General features: G+C 39.5%; 1 protein-coding gene across 3 annotated transcripts in view; it reads right to left on the bottom strand.

Annotated features, from left to right (window-relative positions):
- The window catches only part of sptbn2 (spectrin, beta, non-erythrocytic 2), a 97,427-nt gene that overhangs the window by 15,651 nt on the left and 66,712 nt on the right, over window positions 1–15,064 (bottom strand). For all 3 annotated transcript variants that reach the window (XM_012962405.3, XM_004913695.4, XM_002940505.5), the window contains 16 exons: window positions 14,093–14,205; window positions 13,440–13,627; window positions 11,462–11,579; window positions 10,986–11,144; window positions 10,512–10,814; window positions 9,692–9,845; window positions 7,792–8,662; window positions 5,762–5,899; window positions 3,905–4,661; window positions 3,145–3,347; window positions 2,801–2,891; window positions 2,567–2,713; window positions 2,128–2,391; window positions 1,754–1,978; window positions 1,371–1,460; window positions 309–587 (listed from right to left, as the gene is read on the bottom strand). In XM_012962405.3, coding sequence (XP_012817859.1) covers window positions 309–587; window positions 1,371–1,460; window positions 1,754–1,978; window positions 2,128–2,391; window positions 2,567–2,713; window positions 2,801–2,891; window positions 3,145–3,347; window positions 3,905–4,661; window positions 5,762–5,899; window positions 7,792–8,662; window positions 9,692–9,845; window positions 10,512–10,814; window positions 10,986–11,144; window positions 11,462–11,579; window positions 13,440–13,627; window positions 14,093–14,205 — 4,100 coding nt within the window. The remainder of the gene's footprint in view (window positions 1–308; window positions 588–1,370; window positions 1,461–1,753; window positions 1,979–2,127; window positions 2,392–2,566; window positions 2,714–2,800; window positions 2,892–3,144; window positions 3,348–3,904; window positions 4,662–5,761; window positions 5,900–7,791; window positions 8,663–9,691; window positions 9,846–10,511; window positions 10,815–10,985; window positions 11,145–11,461; window positions 11,580–13,439; window positions 13,628–14,092; window positions 14,206–15,064) is intronic.

Raw genomic sequence — 15,064 nt, 5'->3', positions numbered from 1 at the left:
ATGCTATATGGTCATCTAAATTGTACACTATCCAAGTGTTTTACCCACAAGTGATAGTCATATAATTCTAAAGTTAAGTCAGTGAGCTATTTTTTATATGGAAGCCCAAAGTGATGTATGTGTACCATTACACTCCATATGCCTCTTTATCCTTTGATCATCTCAGAAATGTTTCACGTGATCTGTTCTGGAACTGTTCTACTTTCTAAAATGGTAATATTTTTGCATTTAATGGATATTTTGCATGACCAGAAGTGTCAATTTATCAATATTTATCAACAAGGTATCAACTGCTACCCTAAACCAACCTTGGCTTTTTCTTCAGACATCATATGTAACTCTTGCTCTCCCATCCAGGCCTCAGCTTCTGCCGCATCAGCATAAAACTGCTGAGCAGCAAGAGATTCCTCTAAACGGGCATGGCGCTTTCCTCCTTCTGCTGCCAGCTCTTCCCATGTGCTTTTCAGTAGCCCAAGCCTTTCTTCTATCTCTTGAGGGTCCAGAGAGCTGTCTTGGATCATAGATTTGCCTCTCTCCAGGATGTCATCAATCCGTGGTTGATGTCCCAAAATTTCCTTTTGGAGTGTCTGGTGTTCAAGGGTAAAAAAATGTATATATTATAGATAAATTCTTAAAGATATTCCTCTGTGTTGCTGCCAGCTCAAGTGCTGGGTCCAATCACTCTTAATGTCTACATTTTTCATAAACAGTGTGCGCCCACAGCATGATCATTTAAGAAAACATCTTCATGCCACTTCATCAATCTCTAATAAAGTGTGAGACAAAGGTGTCCATACCATAGAGTTTATTGTGCTTATTTTAGCATGCATTAAATTAAATATGTCTTTCAACAGATGAGCTCAGTGTCCAAGCTATTGTGATGATTACTGGCGTTAAAGCTTAGTACAACTCAGATTTAAAAAAAAAAAAAGCTTAGCTTGAAGAAAGTGTGGGCTTTTTCAACCTCAGCTACTATGTATACTCAAAATAGTCTTTCTTCCAGTCAATGCTTTGAACATATACCTGTAAATGCCATTATACTACAATAACTGAGATGTTTACGTAAAATAAAAATGATGTAAAAGAAAACCCATCAAATTCATATAAAGTAAACATATCATAACTGTTTATGAGCACTGGACAAAACTGCCTAATTTGATCATTCCACCCTAGGCAAACGATCAATTCATATTTGTGCAGAATAGTAAAATTGGACTTTTATTCTCGCTCAGTGACCCTAAGCATCCATATATTTATTTGCAGTACAATTTTTCTAACAGTTGAGCAGGAAGACTAACTTCTTTCATGCTTGGAAAGTATGTGAATATGTGAAAATCATTTACACGGTCATGTAGCCATTATCTACTTACCTGATTCTTTTTGATAAGAAGCTGGACTGTCGGGAGATCTTTTCCATGATCAGTGGAGATTGCCATTGGCATCTTCTCCTTTACCCAAAGCTTTAAGGTAAAATAACATAGATGACTTAAATACACTGTACATGAGTGTGTCCAACTAGAGGAAAAAGTCTAGAAACATGCTTAAAAAACTAAAAAAAATATATATATAATAATGAACTTCAGTCTATAACATATGTAAACTTAATTTTGTTCTGTGGTGTCCATAGGAAACTTATAGGCCATCATAAAGCTTTAAAAGGCTAACTCTAGCGTGTAGGCCAAGGCATGAGCAGTCATCTTTAAAATATTTATACACACCACCAAGGGATTTAACACAATATTTCAACTCTTACTATTTCATCTTCCAGGTCCCTGTTAAACTGATGTCCTTCCTTGGAGGCTAGAAGTAATTTTCTTCTCTTGTTTAGAGGAGCACGCAGCTTGGAAAATTTATCTGCTACATCCTTATGCTTTGAGTCAACCTCCACTATGTTGGCATCCTCCTGTCCAAGGGCCTGTGCCTGGGACTGTATAGCTTCTAGCTCCTTCTCCCTCACTTCCATTTGGTTCTCCAGCATCTGCAAACAAAACAAAATGGAGAGCTCAGCATGCAATGCTTGTCAGCAATAATGTTCAGTAAACAATTAAATCTTACATATATAAGTTATTATAATAAGTAATATTGCACTACTATAACATAATGGCAAAGTAATGTATTTAGATGTACCTGCTGTTTATTTAATAGGATGTTGACACTGGTCAGATCTTTGCCATAATGATCTGACTGTAGTTGTGACTCGAGGTTTTGAAGCCAACTCTCCAGAGCAGAACAGCTTTGTGTGAATAACTCTGCCCTGTTGGCATCAAACAGACACTGAGCTTTACTTTGTGTGGTAGATTCCAAGTCATTCCACAGCTTATGCAGAGTGTCTAGTTTTTCTCTCACTACTGGTTCAAGCTCCGGTTTTTCTGACATGAGCTGCTGCCCTTCCTGAAGAAAAAGAGAAATCATAGCAATATTTAAGATAAAGAAATCCACTCTGAATTACTTATGGATTGAAATAGTTCAAGTAAAGATAGGGGAACAGAAAGATAAATAAAGAGCAGATTCAACAGTCATATGTAGTTACATAGGCCTATGTTTGTGGTCTGTTTTTCTTTACTACCTTGTCTATTTTGTCAAGCCAGTCTTTATTTGAGGCCAGTTCTGCCATGAATGCCTGATGCTTTTGCCACTTGCTATGCAGGTTTCGAGCTTCATCATAAGAAACATCTTGAGCAGTAAGCATTTTTTCATTGATCCAGAGGGTGAGCTAAGAGAAAAAAACAGAATATAATGGTTAATATTGTGAGCATTACCTTTTTACAATCTTAAGATTACTACTGAAACATTTTTTTACCTCTTGACAGTCTTGAAGGAAATGTTGAAGATCACGGTTGTCCTTCAAACGAGTTAATACTTCGCTAGCAGTTTTTTGGTTCTTTTTGTGTCTTGAAAAAAAAAAAAAACACAATAGATATACAAATAGTTAATTATAGCACATAAATCATCAAAATTGATGTTTGATGGCCTAAGCACAGTTGTTTTCACAGTGCGATACATGGCCTTGGGCACTGCATTTGCGAAGAATAGTGAATTTGGGCATTTTAAAATAGATTATAAGCAAGCTCCAGCAGCTGGAGAATGACATTTTCTTCATAGCAGTCCACAATCCATGGTGCATGTGTCCTGTATTTAACTTACCTCTCATCAATAGAAGTGACTTTTTCTTGAATCTTCTCAGAATTGACATTCTGTTCCTCAATTAGCTTCCTCCCAGATTCTACAAGACCCTGTATCTTCTCTTCATTGGCATCCATGGTTGTGAGGAAATCTTCATGGCGTTTGATGGCAGCTTCAGCTGCCTGTAGCGTACTTGGCATTTCGGTATGGGAAAGGACATACTCCTAAGATAAGCATTGGCATATGGTAAAGTGAAAAATGTAGTAACAGTTAACTGTTTAAATATATAGAAAAATACAATTATGAAACAACCTGTGAAGCCTGCAAAGTAAAACTGAGATGGTAATGCAAAATACAGCTCTCATAGTATGCATCTCAATCAACTTGTCATAACAGAGTAGACTGGTCATAGAAACAATGCCAAAGGTCCCTACAGAGCTCAGCACAGTAACAGAGCATATATATATATATATGGAAGGCTGCAGGATAAACACTGTTGTCTTTCACAGAGCTTATAGGTGCTATGTAACATGGGAATTTTCTTCTGTTTTTCCAGCTTGAATGGCTTGTTATATATAAATTATAGTAGTCTTTCTGAAGCAAACACACAATTTTTACCAATGCAGGGTAACAATACATTATATTTTAATTACTTTAAAATTACTGTTTTTTTAACTCCCAGTCTGTGCAACAGCATATTTGCTTTTACTGCTCACAGTTGCACCTCCTTTTGTTCCTCCCTCTTTCTTTATTTTATGTGTTGACATACAGCACAACTTACCTGGTTATTAAGGAACCCCTCCACTTGTTTTGTATCTTTCAAAAACTGCTGGAAGCTGTGACCCTGGGACAACAACTGGTGCCTGTTTTCCCACATCTGTCCAAGCTCATTCCAGCCAGTGTCTAGCGCCTTCAGTCTCTGTTGCAAGAACATATATTGGGCATCTGTTTGCCCACGAGTGACTTCTTCACCAACATCTCTCACTCTGTGGTAGTCAGCTCCATAATGATCAATCTCATTTTTTATGCCTTCATGTTGTGCAAGAAGGCGCTCTGCTTCTGCTAGGTCAGCTGGAACATCCTCAGATGCCACTGCTGTCTGGGCCCGGGACAACCAGCTCTGGAAATCATCAAGGTCTCTCAAAAATCCCTGCAGCTTGCTTGCTTCACCTAAAGTTTCTTCTCTTCTTTTCATAGTGTCCTTTAGTTCTCCCCAGGTCTCATCAATATCTGATAAGCGGCCAATTATGGCCGGTGCTTTCTGTGGGTGCCCATCTGCAAGCTTTTCTGCCTCTGAACGCAGGTCACCCACTTTTCCCTGAATGGCTTTCAGATCACGCTCCATTCCAGTAAGTTTTCTCTGGAGGGCTGTTACTCCTGCAAGATCATTCCCTAGGCTCTGTGTGGATTCAATAACCTTTGTCTTCTCCCTCATCCAGCACACAGTCTCATTGCACTCCAAATGATAATTCTGTATATCCAGAGCAGAATCCAAAGCACCCTTCTTTTGGTCAACAAGCTTGCGGAATTCATTCCACCTGAGGACAAAAAGGGAGGGGAAATAAGTCCTTTCTATAAGAGTGATTTATATTTGATTTTTCTATGCAAGTCCAATAAAACACTTTATTTTCAATAAAATAAAACTCTCATTATTCAGCACATTGAGCCTTATTAATCTGCATTTTTATGATCAGTCATAGTTTGCTTTGATAAGTTAACCTCATCAGGTACAAAAAAAAAAATAATAAAAGAAGAGGTAAAAAATCAAGATGCCTGGCTTAATTTTACCTAGCAATAACTTTTGATTTAAATGTTTCAGGCATGGCTTTAAAAAAAAAAAAAAAAAAAAAAGTAAAAAAAAATCCATCCAAGGTATATATTAGCCTAAAACTTTTTAACAAGTACATATGGGGCTAGCCATATACTTCATTTCCCAGGGTGCCACAGCCATGTGACCTGTGCTCTGATAAACTTCAGTCACACTGAGCTGCAAGTTGGAGTGATATCACCCCCATCCCAACAGCCGATCATCAGAACTATGGGAAGGGAGCAAGATAACAGCCCCGAGTAGGTATCAGAAAAGCACTCAATAGTAAGAAATCCAAGTCCGGCTTGGGACTCCTCCAGTTACATGGGGGGAGGGGAAAAAATAGGTTATCTGAAAGCAGTTATTTGCAATTGTTTGCTATGTAAACAGTGTAATTAAGAAATAAAAAGTCCACCATAAAAATCATGACAGTATCCCTTTAAAATAGGATGTTCTATAACATACTAGATGTTAACTTATTGGTGAACTTTAAAAAAAAAAAAAAAAAAAAAATTCTTCATGAGGTAAGTGGGTGTAAGTATCAGGCCATGTCAGAGCATTGATAGGAACTGACTGCAAGTAAGAGGGCAATTTAGAAAGCTGCACTTGTACAGAGGGAGGCAGCTCCTACCCCTAGGCAGCAAGTCTAATTATAAATCTACCATTAAACAGACCATAAAATGACATGTGCACAGCCAAAGTCCTGAAATAAATCATTCTTAGCGACATTAATTTCCTTTGTGTTTGTAACCTCTTTAAAGCTGAACAGAGGAACAGAATCATTTACATAAAGAGAATGTAAAATCAAGTACTTAAAATCTCGCCACTCACCGAGAATTAAGTTGATCTTGCATGTCTCGGATGCTGTTTTCATTTCTCTGGTCTGTAGTCAGCAACTGTCCAGCAACTTCATTTACAGATGCAATCCGGGATGCCAAATTATTCATCTCTGCCTCTAGAGTTTCAAACCTACACAGCAAACCAGTAAGAGTGAATTATATTGTTTTCGCTTATTGTACCAACAGGAACATGTTTGTTGGGGTTCATTAGCGAGGTCCTACTGCCACAGATCATGAAGGTGCTACATACAGCAAATATCATGTCCACACACTTAGTGCTTAGTTACTGTACAAGAGACCCTTATACTGTTATCATAAAACTTATTTATGCCCAGAAACAGCATTATAATATTAAGTAATGCAGATTACCTAGGGAAAAAATACAGTAACTTTTTGTGCTTGCAAGGGGGAGCCCATTCCATGGCCATACATGTTACAACCTCGCCAAACGAGCAGATTCAAGGTGGGTATATTGTGAGAACATCCGGTCATTTGGTGACCCTACAAGCAGATCTTTTCCCAATACGACCATCTTAGGTGGATGATATCGGGCTAATGCAAATTAAAACGGATCCCGATCCGTCAGAAAATCAAACCTGGGTAGGCCCATCAGTGATGCCCATACACAGGCAGATAAGCTGCCGAATCAGCCTTAAGGACTTGAATCAGCAGCTGAAATCTGCCTGTGTATGACCACCTTTCCTTTATAAAAACATAGAGATATAGTTTCACTACACTTAAAAGAACAGTAACACCAAAAAAGTGTTTTAAAGTAATTAAAATATAATGTACTGTTGCTCAGCGCAGGTAAAAGTTGTGTGTTTGCTTCAGAACATTACTAGTTTATATAAAGCTGCTGTGTAGCCATTGGGGCAGCCATTCAAGCTGGAAAAAAGGAGACATTGAAAAAATGAGAAAAGGCACAGGTTACAAAGCAGATAACAGATAAGTTGTGTAGTTTTCCATTGTATTCGATAGAGCTTATCTGTTATCTGCTTTGTAACCTGTGCCTTTTCACATTTTTTTAAATTTGAATAGCTATCCCTATGGCTACACAGCAGCTTTGTTTATATAAACTATAGTAGGGTTTTTGAAGCAAACAAGATTTACAAGTGCAGGGCAATAGTTCATTTTAGGGCTCTGGCACACGGGGAGATTAGTCGCCCGCGTCCCTGTTCGCGGGTGACTAATCTCCCCGAGTTGCCATGAGCCGCCATCCCACCGGCGAACATGTAAGTCACCGGCGGGATGGCACACGCGGCCACACGCGACTTGCAAGTCTTTTTCGGCGATTTCGGGAAATCGTGCCACCGCATGTGCCATCCCGCCGGCGACTTACATGTTCGCCGGTGGGATGGTGGCTCATGGCAACTCGGGGAGATTAGTCGCCCGCGAACAGGGAGTTTTGTCGCGGGCGACTAATCTCCCCGTGTGCCAGAGCCCTTAGGGTGAAGACACACTGAGCTACTAGTAGCAGCTACTTTTTCATGGCTATTAAACTCCAGAAAATTCCCCTGCCATAGACAATACTTATAATTGCTTCTGCTAAAACACACACAGAGACAAATATCAGTAAATGATCAGTATTGTCTATTTTAGTAGCTACAACAAGTAACTGCTACTAGAAGCTCCGTGTGTTTTCACCCTTATGGTATTCCTGTTCCTTTAAGATAAATATCCATGATCCTATAACGGATACATCCAAAGGTTAAGATTGGAAGCTTACATTTTATGCTGCCAAAGTGTCTTTATGATGTTCCCTGGTCACATGTTTCATGGGTTCCTAACAAAAATGCTGACTTTGTTACAAAGGGTATAAGAAAATGTCTATTGGTATGTTAAGAATTTGCCATACTAAATGACCTCTACAGATTATGTGTGTATTTTTTCTGTAAGGAAATGGGATTTAAAGTGGAGACAATGAAAAGAGCTGCTTATAGCTGGGAAGTATGTTTCCCTGAGCAAAACTTGAACATACATTTAAAGTAAAAACTAAAGAAAAAAAATGAAAAGTGCAAATACCTTTGTTGAACTACTTCTAGGTCCTCAAGTTTTTCTGGAATCTCTGTGACATTAAGCCACTGTTCTTTCTCATCAATCCACAAAAGGCAAGCATCAGCTTCACTAAACATTTTATGAAGAGCCAGAGAATCTTGCAGAGCCTGCTTGCGGTGAGCAGCAAGAGCCACCAATTCCTCATAGCGCTGCTCCAGGGCTGGTAACCTTCCATCAACTTCAGGTGAATGAGAGTAAGCAGGTGGAAGGCCACGGGCCTGTTCATGCAGCGCATCAATAGCTGGTCGGTGGCTAAGGATCTCCTCTTCTATTTCTTTGTGCTTTTTCACCAGTGTCTGTGTGGAATACTCATCATGTCCTACTTCACTGGTAGAAACAAGGCGTAAAGTGTCCAGGATCCAAGCCTCAGCATCATTGGCATCAGCTTGAAACTGATAATAGCTGTAGGCCTCTCTTAGCCTCCTTTCCCTGTCTTCAGCTAAGGCCTCCATCTCTGTCCACTGGCCTTTCACTTCTTTTATCCTTTCCTCAATCTCTCCTGCACCAAAGTGACCTTTGGATATTAGTTCCTCACCCTCAGCCACAGTCTGCTGCAACGGCCCACGGTGTCCACTCATCTCACCTCTGAAGGCATTATGCTTGCTGATCAACCTAAGTGAGCTGGTAAGGTCTTTCCCATAGTCATCAGAAAGTAGTAATCTACTCTGCTCACGGATCCAGGCTTCCTCCTCTCCCATGTCCCAGAAAAATTTCCAGAGACGGCGGGATTCTTCCAGCTTTGATCTCCGAGCCGCAGAAAGATTACACAGCTCTGCATAGCGCTGTTCCAAGAGATGCACCCGGTTGCGCACTAGCTCTGGGTCGCAAGGCTTGTAGCCTACAAATAAATGTACATAAATAAAGATCCTTGATTTTACCATGGCACTTTAAAACGACAAAACAAATCAAGAGAAGTTATGCGGCCCAAAAGCCTGTCCCCATGGCAGCCAGTGAACTGCACAGTGATTGCACCTACCAATCACAGCCACAGAATGCAGACACTGTAGACCATCTTTGCAGTCAACATTTTGGTAGAGTAAATTCTATGAGTAATAGAGCCAATATGGTTGCCAATTTCTGCCTTCTCTGGCTATAATGCACATCCAGGGTTGGACTTTGCAAAGCAAAAAACATGTGAAGCCATTAACTATGAACAATAACACATTTTAACTTGTCTGGCATGCTTAATATTTTTATTAAATAATATCATTTATTATTTCCTTTTGACCAATTGTGCCCACAATCAAATATTAATGTATATTTTCCAAAAAGGCAAGTCAAATAAAATTAAATGCAATGTTAACATAGCAAATAATTTACTCTACCATTTAAATTGTTATTCTTGAACCAACAAATATATTTTTTTAGTTGTAATATTGATGTGTAGGCAGCTATCTAAGTGTATTGTGTGTGATTCTAAGCTTTCAGAGTGAGCCAGTGCTACACATTAGTACTGCTTTCAGATACGCTATTGTTTCTCCTTCTCATAATAGCTAAACAGGGTTTTCGCCTGCTTGTGTACCAATCTCATGTCTACCACTAGGTGGGGCTAGTTAGCATGTTTACCAATGCATACAATTTCTAAAATTGTTCTGAACCCTACAATGCTGAAATCTTTGCCAGCCCTCAGGAAATCAGATTTTTGGAAAGGTTCTGGAGTGTTAGAAATAATTGTATTTAAAGTATTTGGGGCTAATGTTCTCATGGCTTCTCAATGTATTTAATGTATTTTATGCATAGTTCTAATAGAACAAGAAGAGCCTTATCAGAGATTTGTGGATAATGGATACGCTACCTGAATATTTCTATGATACATACTTCTACCATAATTTTGTTAATTTGCTTGTCTAAATCCCCAAATGATTACCTTCATCTTCTGTCATAAATTTCTGAGCTACAGCTGTAACTGATTTCACACGTTCTGCCTGAACTGCAATGTCTGCCTCCACAAGAGTGTGAGTCTGGAGAAGGTCTTCCACGCCATGAAGATGCTTGCCATAATCTTCTGACTGCAGACGGCCCTAAAAAAAAAAAAAAAAAAAGAGCAAGAGGGATTTGAAACACAGCAAAAAAAACAATATAAAAGAAAAAAACGCACACAGCAATCTAGGCTATGGCTCTTTCTTATGCAGTAAAAAGGCAGTTAAATAATTTTTTCTATGTAGCCTTAGGATATGCCCAGCGTAATAAAACTTGGAGGAAGACACAACGCAAAAGGGTCTTCTCAGGTCCATACCCAAACTCTGAGAGAGCTCATATCTTTCAAACAAATACTTAAACTACACATCCCAAAATGACCAAAAGTCAAACCATCAGTAACCTGCTCTCCTGAATTGTCAGGCCCCAATCTGGCAGCCCAGTAAGACTTCTAAGCTCTGCCTTTTCATTATAGCAGTGATCTACAGCCTTTCTTACTCGTGAGCCACAGTCAAATGTAAAAAGACTTGGAGAGCTACACAAGCATCATAAAAGTTCATGGAGGTGCCGAATAAGGGCTAAGATTGGCTATTAGGTAGCCTCTATGCACACTAGATTGCTACCAAGTCAAGAATCAAAAAATAGCTACCTGGTTTGGGGGCACTAAGAGCAACATTCAAGGGGTTGGTGAGCAACATGTTGCTTACAAGACACTGGTTGGGGATCACAGCACTATAACTATAGCCAACAACCACTATCCATACAGATACCTTCATATCTTCAGTCCAGTCCATGAGATAATGTAAATCCTGGAACATCCTCTGCAATTCTAGGTTCATATGAAGCCTTTGCCTCCTGGCAGTGACAAGCTCTCTTAAATAATCAGAGAGACGAATCACATTGCACTTCCGAGCCAAAATCCTCCGGACATCATGGTAATTCTCTGCTTCCAGCTCATCAGCCACTGCATTCACTGCTTGCACGCGCTCACTGTAAGCCAATATATCAGTTTCAATAGCTTCATGTTTCCGTAGCGCTGCCTCCACCGCAGTTAAGTCCACACCGAAGTTATCCTGGAAAGAATCACAAACTATTTAATGACTGACCTTTTAGGAGACATGCATTAACTTTGAAAGGTGCTTCTAAATGAATTAAACACAATGTTCCTTCCCTAAACAGAACACAGTATGCATGTATATCGCTACCCAAAATAAAACAGGTAAATTAGAAATGTGAAATATCACCTGAGCTACAAGTCTCTGATTTTCACTTAGCCAGGTTTCCCTCATGGCTGCTTTACGGTCAAATCGTGCAGCCAACTGCTCTAATTTTTCCTGGCGTATAAGTTCATTGCGAAGGGCAAGCTCACGTTCATGCTCTGCCTTTTCTAGTCGCTCCCATGCCTGAAAGAAAGTAATAATGAATATGATTAAAAATAACACTGTGCTTCGAACCCACATTTATTACTTATGGGTTCTACAACCCTTAAAGCAACCTCCCACCATTCCCAGCAGTGGCAGGTCCTGGTAAATGAAACACATTTTCATCCCCATTGCATTATGAAATATTCATACGCACTTAAAAAATTGTGTTTTAAAAAATCTCCTAGTAGATATATATCAGGGCCTCCTGCACTATATTAACAAAATCCAACTAACTAATGAAACAGCAATTTGACGAGGGAATGTTTAACAGTGGAGCCCTTAATCAATATTCTTACCTTGTTTATATCAGATATAAGCTTTCCTTCTCTGGGCGTATACACTTTTTGATTATTAGCTCTCATTTTACTCTGTATGGTAAAGAGAAGAACTTCCAAATTGCCCTTTTCTGTGAACCTGTGACACACAAACAAAACAGGAAAATCAACACCGACCAAACAATTAAAGGATTGTCTTAAGGCCAGATTTCCCTCAAGGCAAATAAGGAGCTTAATTTTAGATCCAGAACACACATTCAAAAATGCTATGATGCAAGGGAATAAATCTGCCTAATAAATTTGCTTTATGTGGCAATATTTTAGGGTGGCGTTCCAAAATTCCTTTATCAGGAATACAGTTATTATGTAAAAAATAGCGGTAGTATCAACACTAAACTGCACCATTATCAGGGGCTAATTAGTCATCACGTGCAAAATCTTGGAGAATGAAAGCCATCGTTCTGTATCAAAATATGCCTTAACAATACAATGTGTACATAATTGTACAGTCATTACTGCTCCCCTATGTAATAATAAAATATATAAATCTTATTGTACATACATTTTTGTACAGTAAGCAAAGAATACATTAAAGATGACTGCCAGTCAAAATAATGTTTGAATGGGTGGGACAAGATAACCAATGAGAAAGTGACTGTGTACTAGAGTAATTGGAGTTGTAGTAAAAACAGCAACAGGTTGTCTGGTGTTATTGGCAGGCCTCAGCTAACCTTTTGTGTTTGAACCAATAGGAATTATGTATCTTGTTTATGTTACTAGATTTGCATAATGTCTCTGTATGGCATCCATGTTATAAGTTAACTATAAGGAGTGCGCCTTGTTACTTGCTACAATTCTTAAGGTGGCCATACACTGGAAAATCCGCTTGTTTGGCGAGAATGGCAAGCGAGCAGATCTTCTCCCGATATGCCCAACTATCAGCGATAGGCTAATTCGCTAGTTTGGCCCTAGGGCCCTTGAAAAAAGACTTGGTTTTGAAACGTTGGGGTTTTCTCAATCCACGTGTCTGCTTTTTCTATATCTGTTCTGTTGTGTTAAAGGACATGTAAACCCCACACACAAAAATTTAATCAGTGAACAGCCTCTTTGAAATCCTTCAATACCTGCCATTCTGTTTGTCCAAATAGTAAGGCTGCAACATCCCCTTAATCACTTGGATTTCCTTCTCCTCCTGTAACCCACTCGGCCCCCTCCCTCAGGAATTTGCTTTGGCTGTTGGCTCCTGGGCATGCTCAGTTGTTCTAAGCTCAGATTACTAAACACACCCTCTAGTCTAGCAGCCAATGTAGAGATGGCATATTGCTGGTTCCCATAGAAACTCAACTCCTAACCTCCTCTCCTGAGCTCAACTTAACCATCACAGTGCTCAAAAACAGTAGAACTTCTATCAAAGACAGTTCTGCCTGTGTGAGCCTTGATCCTTGATGGAATTTATGCTGAATAAGGGTCTTTGTGTGTGTATGCTGTTTGCAGATTTAAATGTAACTGATGATGTATCAGAGGAAAAATGGCTGCTGGGTGAAAGCTGCTATTTGTTTTATGAAAATGTAATGGTCCAGGCAAACGAAGGGGATTTATGCAGTACAAATGATGCCATTTAGGTGGGGGAGACCTGCCCAACTGATATACATTGTAGGAAAATGTAGGGTTTACATGTCCTTTAAGGCTAACTGGTGGTATGAATACTATATGCACTGAAGTGTGAGTCTCTTGTTTATAAACATTTCATATGTTAACATACGATTTGCTTCCTTTACTTTTTGAATAGGTGTGCATTGAGTAATAAGTTAGTGGCAGGCATAGAAACAGCTCCCTGCTATTGCTGAAATACATAGGTTATAGAGCACACTTCTGATGGTGCAAAAATAAAAGTGATCTATTATTCCCAGTGAATATTCGGATCCTTTTTGAATGGTAACAGTTAGAGAACACTTTTACACAGCACCCCCAGGATCTAGTTATAAGTGAAGAAACTTACTTGGGCGGCTTTTCTACAGTCCTGTAGGTGTTGAAGGCCTGCAGCTGGTTCTGAACACCACTTAGAGAGTTTGCCAGTTTTCGGTCATTGAGAGTAATGATCATCTGTTCAATCCATTGCAGGAGTTCTGATGCCAGTCCTTCATAGTTCTCAATTAACTGATCAGCTTCAATAGCTTGGTCAAGTACCTATAAAGAGGATAAATAAATTTGTATTATATATTTATGCTGATAGAAGATGTACATGCTACAGCCGATCAGCATATTCAATGGTCAAACATATAGATATCCTTACATTCCACGCAGTAAAGTGCGTGAAAAAAAACAGCTGTCTGTGGGGTCATTCTGATATTGCCATTGAGGTTCCAACTGCAGCTGCTATTCCAGCCTGTTTTCTGTACATGCCCCTGATTTAACAGAGCTCATAACAGCATAATTTTTTCCCTAAACAAAGTGTTTGCTTCCCCTATAAGAAATGTAAGATGATATTTCTATTGGAGGACTTTCCCCTCCTTCTACAAAGGTATTCATTTGATTATTACTCCCCAGCAGAGTGAGGCAAAGACCATTACAATTAAATGCTATTGGGTTTTCCTCCCAATTCACTCAGACCAGTAATCAGGGCAAGACTGACCATTTTGCGGTCATATTTACCTTTCCAATACGCTTTCCTTCCACAGCTAGGGCTTTCATTTTGGAAAAATAGTGATAAAATGTGGCCACATAGGTTATGATGGATTTCTCATCAGGCTGATCCACATTAACATCTGAAAATATAATGAGATATGTCAGAGAAAAAGGTGTCTAGCTTACCAATTTGTTTCTTACACAGTGCCAACTTGCATATCTTATCAACATTTACTCTTTTATTACTCTTTTATTAATCCATGCTTGTTCTAGAATGCAAATGTGTTGAAAAGTTTCCAGGGGTGAACTTCTGTATTCTGTTCTGTGCCCAGGAAGGCAGACAAATATAGATAAGGTATCACATTTATTTGTATATCGGTAAATAACTAACCTAGCAATATTTATTGTGTTATACAATACAACCTGATCTGATGCATGGGTTTGGGGTAGGTAAGGTTCATTGTTAAAAGAAGATGCTAGGCTGGATGTGGCCCCTTTAAAGTGCAGTTACACTTTTGTGGGCCAAATGCTGTATTATTCTTTGTCTAGGAACAGTTCATCTGCCTGGCAGTAATGAACCCCCCTTCCACCTTTAGTTGAGGTGGCCATACACGGGCCAATTCAAGCTGCTGACATCTGGCCTGAAATCAGGAAGATCTTGATCGGGCAGGTTTGAAAATTAGTCAGATCAGGGACTGCATCGGCTCGTTGATGCAGTCCCTGAAGCGACAGACGCCTATACCCGTTGTTCTAATGGCCCCAGGGCCATTCAGCCTGATGTCACCCACCCGTAAGTGGGGATATCAGGAGAAGATCTTAGCAGGTATGGCCACCTTAAGAGTATAGTACCAACCATGACCCGTGAGGATCAGCTAGTGTAACAGAGCAAACAGAAACAAATAGCTTATGAGAGGCTTGACAAAACATTTTACATTTTCAGGCTCAAATCACCAAGGTGTTTCGGCTTTTTTGATGACAGCGTACCTTAAAGGAATTCTG

Source organism: Xenopus tropicalis, chromosome 4 (assembly GCF_000004195.4).
Source record: "Xenopus tropicalis strain Nigerian chromosome 4, UCB_Xtro_10.0, whole genome shotgun sequence".
NCBI lineage: Eukaryota > Metazoa > Chordata > Amphibia > Anura > Pipidae > Xenopus > Xenopus tropicalis.
This window is presented reverse-complemented; position numbering and strand designations above follow the sequence as displayed.